General features: G+C 42.3%; 1 protein-coding gene across 1 annotated transcript in view; it reads left to right on the top strand.

The window, feature by feature from the left end:
• The first annotated feature begins 4,739 nt into the window (after nt 1-4,739).
• Nucleotides 4,740-13,999, top strand: part of ELL2 (elongation factor for RNA polymerase II 2) — a 76,795-nt gene continuing 67,535 nt past the window's right edge. The window contains exon 1 of the mRNA XM_012477575.2: nt 4,740-5,016. Within this exon, the coding sequence (XP_012332998.1) occupies nt 4,870-5,016 (147 nt within the window). The 5' untranslated portion in view covers nt 4,740-4,869. The remainder of the gene's footprint in view (nt 5,017-13,999) is intronic.

The following is a 13,999-nucleotide window of genomic DNA, read 5'->3' as shown; positions in this document are numbered from 1 at the left end:
AGTGAAAAAGGGCTTTGAATTGGAGGGGAGGATAGCAATGGAGAGAAGGGACTTTCCTCACTTCCAGATCAAAATTTGTAAAAAATAACCAGACTGTTCTAGAAAGAGAAAGGAACTTTGCAGACAAAAAGTGTAGAGGTAGAAGTCCAGAGATGGGATATCATCTCCTAATCCTGGGAAGAAGCAGAGGCTGTCAACCCCAGGAAAGGTACAGCCCAAGTCCAGTGTCCTTTTAGTACTTCAGTAAATATATGCCTGGAGAGGAAGCTGGTACCCCAAGGCTGCCAGTTTCAGCAAAGTTCTCAGATAAGTGATTCAGAAAATCATGTGGACATAGTCCATCATCATATTACATGGTTAGGGAGTTTCAGCCCTCCCTTCTCATAATCCCCATCAGTGCCACCCTTAACCCTGCCCCAATATAAACACACAACATAAGTACAGTATGTTTGCTATGCAAACCCACCTTCAATTCAGGTCCTCTGTTTCCTTCTATCTAGGTTGCACTCCATCCCAAATCCTTCCTAAAAAGAAACTCTTGAGCTTCTAAAGGATTGTACCAGTAGTGATAGACCTAGACTAGAGAGCCCTCCCCATATATTCCGGGACCTTTGTATGACTTGTGAATTTATTGTCCTACTACTCAGATGGGGAACTCAGAGCCAAATTTAGCAATAATGATGATAATACTACTAATAATAAACAATGCAATGTAACATTTCTTGTACTTAAATTTTCACGATACAATAAAAATTATTCAACTTAAAACCTGTGTTTACATAACAAAATCTATGCCCTAACTATAGGTATCTCACTTTTATTCTCTATAAATGTCTGCTGAAGCACTTTTAAAACTATCAAGCTTCTACTTCAATTGTGTCCAAGGCAATGAGATTTTAGTATATGGCTGGGCAAAGTCTTGAAGGGAGAACAGTGTAATGGTTTGGTCAAACACAACAGGAAGCAAGCAGCACTGGGGAAGAGAATTAAAAAGGGAAAGATTTTCTCCCTGGAAATTCTACATCGAGAGAGCTTCTGTGCTATAACTCTATAAGGTTCTATGTTCTCTTTTTGTAATAGAAGCCATTGCCTTATATTAAAACATTAATAAGTATTAACTTTTTGTATAGATAGGTTTAAGAAACAACTTAAAAACTGCTAACACAGGTATAAGAAAGAATGTCCTTCTGCATTGGAAGTCACTATAGCAAATGTGGAAAACTGGAAACCTGTGGGCTAACTTTGGCCTAAAACTTTTTCAGTGTCCAGAAAATGTTCATTAAAATTTTTAACTTAAGTGTTGCTGAATAAATATTAGGAGATTTAGATAAAAAATCTTCATTTCTCAGCTTCAAAAAAAATTAGATCTGGCAACACTAGGCCACCTTATGGTCACCTGGCAACAATCAGCTAGACCAAGAAATCACTGAGCCCTTTAAACGCTCCCAGCTTGCTACAGTCCAGCACTCTCAGTCCCTGTGACATTGTATCTGCCCTTTTTCACTCATTTGGGTATCCAATGGTCCCTGAAGGCATCTGAATTGGTGACCTCAGCACCAAAGATGTGAGAAACAGTCATTAAATATGCAGCAACCTGGAATGAGGGGTAGCCCAGCATTTGAAGGCCAGAGAAGGCCTTGATGTTCACATATGCTTTGCCAGCGCTATATTCTATAGACATGAGAGATGGAGCAGATCCTGCATCAGATTCCTTTTAGCCTTCTTCCTGCACTGAACTGTCTTATAAAACAGATTTCTTCTCAGTTATTAAAACTAATCCATAGCTACTCAGGGTATATAGGGACCAGAAGGACACACAAAGAGCTGATTCCAACCCTGCCTCTCCTGGTCATGCTAGGCAGTTTGCTTTTAAATTAATGGAGTCTCAGTTCCTCCTTCACAAAACTAATGGGTTAACCTAGAATCAGCATTAAGATCATTTTTATTGGCCTGTCTCCATCTATACCACCTCCACTTAACCAAGAATCTACTCAACCCTCAAGAGCTATTCAAGTTCTACCACCTCCATTAAACCTTTTCAGACTTCTCCTTTCTTTGAATTTTTGAGCTTATTGCCAACATCATCCAAATTAGCATTTACTAATTCTCTAATTGCTTTGCTTTGAGTATACTGGTTTACTTGGCACATTTAAACAGAAAAATTCCTTTAGTTTAATTTTTAAATCCTCTACAGCAAGTCATACTTAACTGGTATTCAATGATTATTTGTTAATTATTTAAACCAGATAAAGATACAGAAAATATGAATAAATGGCAAACTTTCCAAAAAGCACCTTTCATCAGCCTCCTCTAAATAAATTATCCTTACCAGCATCATAACTTGACCATCTGATTCAGGCAAGTATAATGTATACTATGCCTGTGAGACATCAATGAAAAGACACTACTAGATTACCATATTACTTTGTACTTGTTCATTTCCTTCCACAGTTGAAAAGGTCAAAAGGGGAAAAATACAAACAAACATTAACTCACGACAATAATATATGAATCCCTGAAAAATTTGTTACCCACTAAAATAGGGCATGGGAAAAATTTTCCTATCACAGTTCAAATAAAAATCAATTACTAGTAAAAAGCTATAGGTCAGATATTTGAAAACTACAGCGAAAACCATCCTTACTCCTCCCCGACCCTCTTGGATGTTATCAGAAATTCGGAGTAAAAGGAGGCCAAGTTAGGAAATCATGTGGATGGGGATTTACCCACATTCACCGGAAAAGCAGTGGGATACAGGTTTTACTTGTCTGGGCAAACCTCCCTTCTCCCCCACCCCCAAATAATTAAGGCTTTAGGTATGTGGTCAGTCCTTTACTATCAAAGCAAAAAAGAAAAAAGAAAAAGAAAAAAAGAAAGAGAGAAAATAAAAATTCAAGTACAGGTTTCTTTTTAGACTATAGTCCAGTTAGAGATCAATGAACTATTTGAATAAGGTTTCTACTTTTAAAAAGCTGAGAAAACTAGGTAATAAAGCCTCTAATTCCCTTCTAAGAGTAAAATTTTTAATCCATTTGATGATTGCCTTAATTTCTCTACTTATAACACTGTATCACTAAAGTGAATGAAATTAGCAAGCGTTAATCATGTCTTAACAGCTAGCCAATCTTAGTGGATTGAAATTAAGTCAATTTGCAAACTGTTTGCCTGTGATTTGACAGGTGTTTCCACTTAATCCATGGAAAGATAATCCATAGTAGGTGTAATTCACGTTATACACCTACTATGTTTGAGGGTCTGAATCAAAAGGGAGTGCACCCATACAGTGAGGAAGGCATTTATTGGGAGAGAAAGGCATGGAATCATAGCCCTAATCCTATTTAAAATAATGAAAAATATTGATTAAATTTTCCCGGGGAATCCCAGTAGAACAGAACAATGTTTTATAAGCTGAGGGTAAAAACAAGCGTCTCAATTTAAAAAAACAATAATAATTTTTTAAACTGCCTTTCAACAGTTTCAAAGCTTTCAATACTTTGTTTTAGCTGGTGTTTCTGATCACCCAATTAATCCGTCCTCTGACAGGAACCCATCTGTCAGTCTATCCACACACAGCCTGAAAGGGACTCCAGATTAGGCTTCCTCTTTTAGCCACGCCTACACAGGAAGCATTCCGAGGAATGGAAAGTATGCCAGGCCTGTGCACACCCCTCAGGCCCCCATCCCTTCGCTTAACCTCGACAGCCCATCTCTCTTAACCTTTAAACCCTAGCTAGGTTTTCACACAGCCCTATCAAAGAAAACGGACAGAGCTCAAACTGAATCAGAGTACGAGAGTGGTCGAAGTTTAATTTAGGTCAATACCAGTTTTACTCTTCTAGAGTCCTTTGCAAGGAGAGTAACATCCTAACCAGTTGTGATCCCAGAGAATCACAACAGGGCATGGCGTCGGAAAGACTTCGAAACTCAATTCTCTATTATACCATGCTCACCATACGAAAGGCGTATTATATCATGCCCACCACATCCCGTGTGGTTTTGTCCTTAAGATGCTCCACAAAATCTAACACAACTCCTACAGCTAAGAGTCGACTCACTAATTTCAAGGGTTTTTGTTTTTATAAGCTGTGTGTGTGGCATCCGATAATCTCAAATTTACAGTAAAATGACAAAGAAGGCTTTCCTCCCAATCCCATCTGCTCAACTACGGTACTCGGAGTTTTGAGGAGCAGCTCTCTAGTGAGTCCGCCTACTGCGTCCTCCCCAACGCGTACACACCAAGCTCCACAGCTTCCGCAGCCGTCGGGGAACGAAGTCCTTATTTGGTTACGGCCATCCCTTCACACACTGGAGGTGGAGATCCTCCTTTTCAAGGACCACCCACACAGGGCGAGTTTCCCCAATTCGGACTTTCCACTACTATCCCCTCCAGGGGCGGGGCTCCAACTCCAGGTAACGAGACCAGGCAACTTGGACTCCCAATTAGCAGAGGAGACCCTAGCCAGCCTGGCCAATCATGCCCGGCAAGCCAAGACTACCAGACGTGACGTCAGACGTGAGTAAGTTGGCGCGTCACCTAGACGTCAGCCTCTTACCTCTCGGACGTCCCGTCCCAGGAGCAGAACTCCTGCTACTTTGGGCCCCGCCCCCGTGAGAGTGGAGAGCGGCCAATGAGGGCGGTTCTGAAGGGAACAAGGCCAATCAGAGGAGCCCGGGGCGTGGCGCGGGGCCGGAGGGTGGAGCGGGTGGCGGCGGTGGCAGTCCGAGGTCTGGCTGCGCGCAGTATATGACAGTACGTCAGCAGCGGGATGGCCCTAGCTGTGGCGGCGGCTGCAGAAGCCCAAGCAGCCGCGGCCGCAGTGGAGGCTAGAGCCGGAGCGGTGGCGGCGGCGGCACCCCAGGGAGTTTAAGATGGCGGCGGGGGGGACAGCGGGCCTGCGGGAGGAGCAGCGCTATGGGTTGTCGTGCGGACGGCTGGGGCAGGACAACATCACCGTACTGCATGTGAAGCTCACCGAGACGGCGATCCGGGCGCTCGAGACTTACCAGAGCCACAAGGTGAGCGGGCCGGCCGACTGGCTGGGCTCAGGGAGGCAGAGCGCACCCCTCACTGACCAGCCGCACCTCCCTCTGCCAGTGCGCCTGGTGCGGAGCCGGCGGGGTCGTGGCTGGCAGCTGCCGCCGTCAGCGCCCACCGCGGCCAGGCAGGGCAGGGCCGGGCAGGGTGGCTGACGCCGCGGTCCCAGACCGGCCGGGACGTTGGGAAGCGGGCAGGCGGGCGGCCCCTGGTGGCGGGGCCGAGGCAGCCGCAGCCCTTAGTCGGCTGCGCAGCCGCTGCGGGACTTTCCGACGGCGCCCGCGGATTTCCTGGCTTGTTGGGTCCCAAGGAGGGAGAGAGGCCCGGGTAAGAGAAGTGAGATGACCACGCTGCCCTCGGCAGCGAAGGCGGGCGGCGAGCAGAGTACGGGCAAAGAACTAGGGAGGACGTGCGGGCACCAGCTGTCCGCGTTTTCCAGTAACGGAGGCACGGTGGATCCGCAGAGACAGGACCCAGGCGCTCCACGTGTGGGGGTGGGACACCCCATGTATTCCCAGGGACTTGGGGACACAGGCGCTCCGCGTGTCCCCAAGTGCTCGAAGGGATGGGGACTTGGGCGCTTGGCGCATTGGGAAGGGCACACGGTGTACTAGTAGAGATAGGGACTTAGGCATTCCGCGTAAGGGGGAGGCGCACACCGGAACGGCGAGGACACTGGCGCTTCGCGTACGGGGTGAAGGGGACACACCTGCATTCTCGGGGACTCCGGGACACAGGCGCATCGCGTTCCTGGAGACGCCCCGCGTCCTGGACGGACACAAAACAACACAGCGCCCCGGGGAGAGACCTGAGGCCCCACAAACACTTATCGCTCCCTGGGAGCAAGACATCGGGTTCTGGGGAAAAGAGATTCACGGACGCTCAACGTACCTGAAAAAGCTCCCAGCGTCTCGGGCTGACTCTGGGACATGTAGACTGGGAACGAGCCAGTAGGTGAGGGGGAGGATATAATGCATCGCGGACAGAGACTCGGGCCTCTCACCCCGCGTTCCCAAGAGAAGCCCATGGACACACAGACACACACACACACACACCCCTCCAGTACAGAGAGAGGCTCACTCGGATAGGTGCACGTACACTGCAATTGGACTACAAATCCAGAACGCTTTCATGTTGGAAAAAAGTGGGAGAGGGGGCACCGAGAAGGAACGCGGTAACCAGGATGCATGGGGAAACCGTTTATGGTTTTGCAGTACTGTATGACTTTGAGGGAGACCGAATGGATACATTGCGTGAGGGAGGGATATGCCATATGGGAGAACCTGTAACGTTTTACAGGAGAGGAGAGAGTCGGAAGGGAGATAGAACCCACGGGACATCTGACAAATAGCCTATTCTATACTGAGGAACACATTTCAACTGGTCTCATAAAACAGGCACAGAGGGGCAGAAGGACACCGAGACACAGACTCACATAGTTATTCAGCTAAAAGTGGGGGGAAGAACTGACATCTGTTGAGCTCCCACTAGTGCCAGGCACTTTAAATACATAGAGCGAAGGCAGAGTCTGAGGCAGAGCTGCAGGAGAGGTGTGAACCCGGGTTCACTGAGAGTGTGTTCAGAGAGGCCCCCTTCTATATAAGTGTGCACACAGAGGAAGGCATTAGTTTTGCACGCTTTGGATAGAAAATGAGCTCACATGATAGGGCATTTGTAAACAGCAGTAGAGACTCAGGTGAGAATATTGTTAGGAAGGCACTTACAGAATTAGGTGGACACATGGGTGTACATACTAGGACACTTGTGTTACTAACCAGAGAAGCATATGGTGAAAAACACTCACAGACTTTGTGTGGTGGGGTGAGGGGGTGTCAGGGAGGAGTGCAGGCACATGGAGAAAGATACCTTCCTACATGCAGTGAAATCTGGGGAGAAAACGTCAAGAATGGCTGGGAGAGGTAAGAGAAATACAAAACTGCATGTGCCAATAACTACTCCCAGATAGGTGCACCTGCAGCAAAAAGACCAGCATCAGCATGGAGTGGGAGGCCCGTATGGGGGAAGCCAGATACACAGGCAGAGGGACAGAAGCAGTGGAGAGAAACTCACCCTTGCAAGATGGAAAGATAAGCTTGCCTGCTCCAAGGGAAGGGCGTGGGAAGGAATGGCAGTGGGAAGAAGGTAGGTAAGGGATGTAAAGAGGAAACCCAGAGACTCAGAGAGAAAGAAGTCAGCAGGAGGCAGCCAGCCCCTATTCAGGAGCAGACTTGAGGAGCAGAGAAAGACTGACACACAGTGGGTGGGAAGAGGCATCTCTGGGGGCAGTAGGTCAGCCAGCTACCTTGGGAAAACAACAGGCAAACTATACAGTTGATTACAGCAAGATTGACAGTGTACACTTGTGGGGAAAGGGGTCAGATGAGGAGGTCCACTTGGGGAAGGGAAAGTTAAGTGACAAAGATGCCCCCAGTGCCCACTTATCTGCATGACCACTGGGGGCCCCCAAAGGGAGTGCTTTGTTTTCCTACTGCTGTAAGACCTTTTCTGCTTCCTATATGCTAGTGTTTTTATATTTGGGATTAAGTTTACAATGCTCTAAAAGCCCCTGCATTTATATGCCAGTAGCTTCCAGGGGACAGAAGATCAAAAATTCTTTCTCTCCCAACCCACCTTTAACTTAGTTCTTAATTAAAAAAAAAAAAAAAATTACTTAAGAGGTACCAAAGTCGTCAATGGCTTTGCTTGCTCTGACTGCTTCTAGTACTGTCTTTTTCCATTTCTGTGTATGCACATTTATGGGTCTGATGGTTCCCTACAGGGGCAGTAAAGGGAAAGGGGGAAGACTTTTTCCAGCTCTCTCTACCTTAAAGCATGGAGCCAGGTAGATTGTATTAGTCCTAGGATTCCTTTTCTCCTGCGAAACTGGTGGTAGAAGCAGTGGCATGGGAGGGATGGTACATAAGCTGACCATCCTTAACCAGCTCCTGTCCTCAGGCCTCACTGTCAGCTCAGTCATGGAAACACTTTTTAAGGGGTGTGGAAAAGCAAGCAGGAATTGGAGTGAAACTGTCAACCTCAGTTGGATGAAAACTGGGAAGACACCAAAAAAAGAAGATAGATATCTTTCTGGTGACTGATTGTATCAGTGGTACTTAATGCAGGCTCCACCCACATAAGTGTCCTCAGTGCCCCTCCTCCTGGCTTAGCCAGACCAGTGCACCCCTGTGGGCACAGTAACAGTTGCTAGCTTTTATCCTGGCTGAGCTTTTATCCCCCAGTGGAAGGATATTAACTTGGTCTTTTTCACCATTATTACAAATCTTTTCCATCTTTTCCATCATTATTAGAAACAGAACTCATGGCTTTAAATTGAAGCTGCCTTTTGGGAATGTGTTCACATGGATTGGCTAATTTGGAAGAAGTTTCTGGTGGTCAAACCTGTTCTCTCTGGGGGGAAAAATAGTTTTAATTTCTCATATAAAACTGCCTTCCACCATTCCTGTGCTCATATAGGAGGGTACTTGATAAGCAGCTCTGGCCTATGTAAAGTGATGACTATTATTCCTTCTCTTCTAATGACTAAGAGCCACAAATTTCAACTGGTTAATTTGCTAAATTAATCATCAGAGAATTCTTTTTTGGTCCAGATTTTGTCTATTGGAGTTACTCTCGTAAATTAACCCACTTTGACATAAGGTTTCAGAGAAGTGAATTTAGAAATTTTAGGAAGCTATGATTTAGGCAGAATAGAGAAGTTCTTTAGATATAATTAAGCAGATTTACAGAGTTCTTAGGTTCTTGGAAAGAGAATCTTTGAAAATTCTGAAATCTTGTTTTTTTTTCAAATTGCAATTGCTCACTGTTTCAAAAGACACATAATCCTAATTGACTTTCAGGTTTCCTGTTTGTAGAGAAGTGATCTTGGGAGCCTTTCTAAACAGGCAGAGGGGCATTGTGAGTCCAGCAATGGGAGTTATAGTTGGAGTAAATATCTTTTAAAAGTTGTTTTTACACTCTCTTTGAATACAGAAATGGTTTCAAGTTGATGATATATCATATTAACTGGAAAGTTATTTTCATGATTGGCAGAAAAATTTAGACATGATAATACAGATATCTATAATATTAATCTTCTAAAATGTAGATTATTTTGATTGAGGAGAAAAGTTGCTAAATAAAATTACAAATTACAACTTTATAGTCATTTCAAATTGTTATCTGTGATTGTGTGGTCTACATAAGCTCTACAGTTTTAAATGAGCCTATATTACTGTAATTACATATTTCTCCTGAATGTAAAACTATATTTAAAAATAAAATCCAATATTTAAAAATACATTTCAGCTAAGTTCCTCAGTAAGGCAGCTGGCTTTATTCTGATGTTTGAGTAATTTACTTTTATTTAAAAAACTTTATCAAAGCATTATTTTCAGATTTTGTTGCTGCTGAGTCTGTCAATTTAGTTTTTTAAAAATGTTTACTCAAAGTTTCAAAGGTGGTGGCTCAAATAATTTTACCATGTTTACTGAACTATTACATAAGAACTCTTGCATAGTTGTGTTTGGGAGCAGGGGCTGCTCCTTCTCTATCCCTGAAGATCAGAAAGCAATGCCTTTAAGTGGGATTCTGCTAACACATTCTCATGTTAACTCCATTGGCTTTCCATTTTTCTGCCTTCATTAGTGTCTTCTAGGAAAGTGATAATGTTTTTAAAATTTGTACATTTAATTGTTTGTAATTTTAGATGCTATTATTTATAAACAAAGCATAAGTTCTTAGTTAAGCCTCCAAAATTATTGTCCTTCATAGTGGCTCCCTTTAATGTGTTACTTGACCTTTTGATAAATCAGTGAGTCCACAGGCCAGAGAGTGACTTCCTCACCTTATCCTTTTTTTCTACCAGGTGAACTTTTTAGCATTTGATTCATTGTGGTTTAAGACACAGAAAAGACTCGTACTCTGCTTTTTTCTTATCTCTTTCTTTTTCTGCTTGCCCATATTTTGTGTGTGTTTTCAATATTCTGCCTTATAAATACAGAAGACTGTTCTTAAACTACCACTTGAGCATCCAGACCTGCCAGCACAGCACTGCCACCACTGTTGGACACGTTTATTAAGTAAAACAGTGAGGTTTGCTTTAGCATATTCCATTTGTTTCACTTTTAAAATGTAGCCAAGTTTAATTTAAATAAATTAGTCCTACTGACTTTTAACTTAGACCCACCTTCAGTCTGTGCTTGATTTTAAAATGCTTTTTATCAAGTAAAGTCAAGTTTGTTACCCATCCTTCAGTGTTTGAAAAGTTTATTCAAATGCCAGTTGCTCAATGTAAAGAAGGGTGTTCCTCCCTGAGAGAAGTAGTAGCCAGATTGCCTAAAAAGATAGACAGGGAAGCTTGGCACCAGAATTGGGAAGAGAAAGAAAGAACATATGTGAAGGATTGGAACATGTTCAAGAAAAGAATTTAAAAGGAAAGGGGCGTAGAATTCTTGGAATGACTTACAGGAAAGCTTACCAAGGACAGTCACCAGATTCAGCCTTTCCATTTTCTCCATTTGCACTTGTGAAAAATTACAGAAGCTGTGCTCATAAGGCTTATTAGGTAATTGGTGATAAAGCCAGCAGAGAGAGGAAAATGAGAATTTCAGCTGAACCAAGGCTAGGTCACTTTTAACAATTTGTGATGACCCTTTTCTCTGCAACAGAGAAGCTCAGGAGCCTGACTGTAGATCCAGCCCATTATTTGCTAGATTGGGCCAAGTGTATTTTGGATTGTTTGAGAAAATGTCCCCAAAATGTGGTATTATAGCCATTCTTGCATTTAAGAGGAGCTAAGTTTTACAATGAAGAAAACAATATGTATATAACCCAGCATCTGACTGTCCTGCATACCTCAGCTCCATACAGAATTTCCTAGGATTTACGCACAAATCTCCAGCAGTTCTGGAGTAGAATGTAATAAAAATGGCCATGTCTTTAGAGCAAATTAAAGCTGAAAAACATGGCATAACTTGGGTCAGGTTACCAGCGAGGATCGCTATTTCTGTCTTTTATTTTTTATCTCCTTCCTTCTTTACTTCCTTTTTTTTTTTTTTTTTTTTTTTATGGTGGCATTATGACTTTTGAGAGCCATGTTAAATCTTAAGGAAGAACTGGTTTAAGAGTTTCCGCTAATACTTTGCCAGCAAAGACCAAAGCTAGCATTTCCATGGTTTAATTCAGGATATAAGAAAAGGGAATTTTATTAATGAAGCTATAAGCTCCCTGAAGATTCATAAATAAAATTGTTACCTTAAATTGACCTCTACAGTAACAATATTTGGCTACTGGCTTCATAGTAACTAGATTGTTAAACAAATGGCATGAGTTTCTTTTCTTCATGGGGATCCTATACGTTGTTGATGTAAAATCCTTGGTTCTTAAAGGATTTGAGCAAGATTTTAGCAGACAGAAACTGGATGGGGACCACATCTCCAGCAGAAACAATGGCATAGGTAAGGAAAGAACCGTGGTAGCTAGGTTAAGCTCCAAGAATTGCCATAAAGACCCTGTTCTGCTTAACATGGAGGGCCAGAGAAAAATATAGTTAAGAGAGAAAAAGTAAGTCAGAGCAGATTTATTACCTTACTAAGAAGTTTGCATTTTATTCTGTGAACACACTGAGTAGAAACTTAAGGTAATTTGATCTGTGTTTTAGGATTGTTATGGCCTTAGTGTGCAGGATGACTATAATGTGAATCTGTAAGGAGATAGACAAGTTAGGAAGAAGTTTCTGGTCCAGGCCAGAGATAACTGGAGTCTACCCTAGAATGTTGGTAGGAGATCAACAGAATCTATAGAATTTAACAAGAGATTTTAAAGAAGCAGCATTGAATTGAGATTTCTAGCCATGGGCACTAGGATGGGTACTCCTATTAGAAAAAGGGAAATTGGGAGCAGTTGGGACAGTCAGGTGGGCGTGGGGCAGATAAAGATGTGAGTATCATTCTGGTGAACATTCATTCGCTCAGTCTTTTAATTGGTAATGAGGAGACTTGGGTTTGATTAAATGTTTTATATTTGAGAATTATATTCAGGAGTTTGAGGCAGACAGATACATAAAACAGTGCTGTATTACTTAACATGTCTTTTATAAATGTTTTATTTGGATGGAAATTTTAGAGATTGTTAATGTTTTGCGGAGTGTTGAAATTCTTTGGGAAAAAGAATTGGTTTTGAGTAGGGCATTTTAAATTTTGTTTGTATTTTTTTTTTTTTTTTTTTTTGAGACAGAGTTGCACTCTTGTTGCCCAGGCTGGAGTGCAATGGCATAATCTTGGCTCAATGCAACCTCTGCCTCCCAGATTCAAGTGATTCTCCTGCCTCAGCCTCCTGAGTAGCTGAGATTACAGGCATGCACCACCATGCCTGGCTAATTTTGTAGTTTTAGTAGAGACGGGGTTTCTCCATGTTGGTCAGGCTGGTCTCGAACTTCCAACCTCAGTTGATCCGCCTGCCTTGGCTTTTCCAAGTGGTGGAATTACAGGTGTGAGCCATCGCGCACGGCCTTTGTTTGTATTTTTATAGACTTTCTTTGTTGAATAACCTCTATAAATTATACTTATGGCCATCATAGGGCACTGATAATATGAAATCTAATTGTATTTTAACATGAAAATCAGACCGTTTGTGGTTTCTGTCCCTATTGATTAATGAAACGTAAGTAACTCTATATAATGTGTCTGCATTTACATTTCAAATTTTATTTTGAAATAGCATAATTCCTAAAGCCTTGAAGGAGTACTTTCACTTATCTCACATTACCTCTATTTCTGTTTTGGTGTTTTGATTTCTTTATTTCTTTTTTGTTTGGCAGTTCCTTATAAAAAACAAAACAAAAGAATCATGAGTGCATAAAACTTTTGGTGTACATACACATTGTAATGGACTACAATGCTTGGTTGTTGATCCAGGGAGATTACCTTGTCTGGAAGACTTTTTCACTGAACAGTGAGCTTATTTAAGGGTGAAACCAGGCCTGAACTTTCTTACAAGATTCACAGAGATACTTTAAGACTTAAATATGCTTAGCTAGAAACTTAAGCATTAGCATATTTTAAGATAACATTTGCTATTATTGCTTTTCACTTCATTATTAGAAGCCACGATGCCTCAAGGACCAGAAAAGGTGTCCATGTAATAAAAACTCAGTGCAGAATCTTAAGATGTTTTTTCTTTAATAAAAAGTTAAGAGGTAGAAAAGTTAAGCTACCAAATATTCATTTGTTCATTCAGCAAACATGTATTTATCTTCTGACATTTGCCAGGGATATAACTAGGCATTGGAGATATAAAGCTGAATAAGTCATGAATGGTCCCTGCCAAGAAACTGCTTGTCATTTTAGTGGAAGCAGGCAAATGTGAAAAAATAAATGCTATAAAGTTTGTGTTCAAGGAGATGTCTTCTTTACCTGCCATCTTCTTGCATTGTTTTCACCACACCCCTGAGGTTATACCTGACAAGGTCCCTGTTGAAGTCCAGTGGTCATCTCTTTGTTTCCATCTTACTAGACCTCAGAGGTATTCTGTTCTCTTGACCACTTCTTTCTATTTGAAACATTTTCCTGATTTTCCTCCCTGCCCATTCTTTCTTTCTGATTCTCCTTGGCTTACTTTCTTGTTTGACTGGCCTCTGAACGTTGGTGCTCTCTTCTCTTTATCTATTCAGTCACCCTAGGTGAGCTCATTTAGTCCTTTGAATTTAAATGTCATCTATATGGTAATGACTCCCAAATATTTATCTCCAGATCTATCATTTTCTCCAGCTCCAGGAACTTATTTCCAACACATTTCCTCATCAAAGTTTAATAGACATCTCAAACCTTACATATCCAAACTGTGTTTTATACTTTTTTAGGAGTTTTGCTTAAGGGTATGGCTAATCATTGCAAGGAGAAAACTATCCTCTGATAATCAACTATTTCAATAAGTGTAGACATAAAGGAAATTATAAAAAACTGTTGC

This window comes from Aotus nancymaae, unplaced genomic scaffold (assembly GCF_030222135.1).
Source record: "Aotus nancymaae isolate 86718 unplaced genomic scaffold, 86718_ANA_hifiasm-v0.15.2.pri h1tg000014l, whole genome shotgun sequence".
NCBI lineage: Eukaryota > Metazoa > Chordata > Mammalia > Primates > Aotidae > Aotus > Aotus nancymaae.
This window is presented reverse-complemented; position numbering and strand designations above follow the sequence as displayed.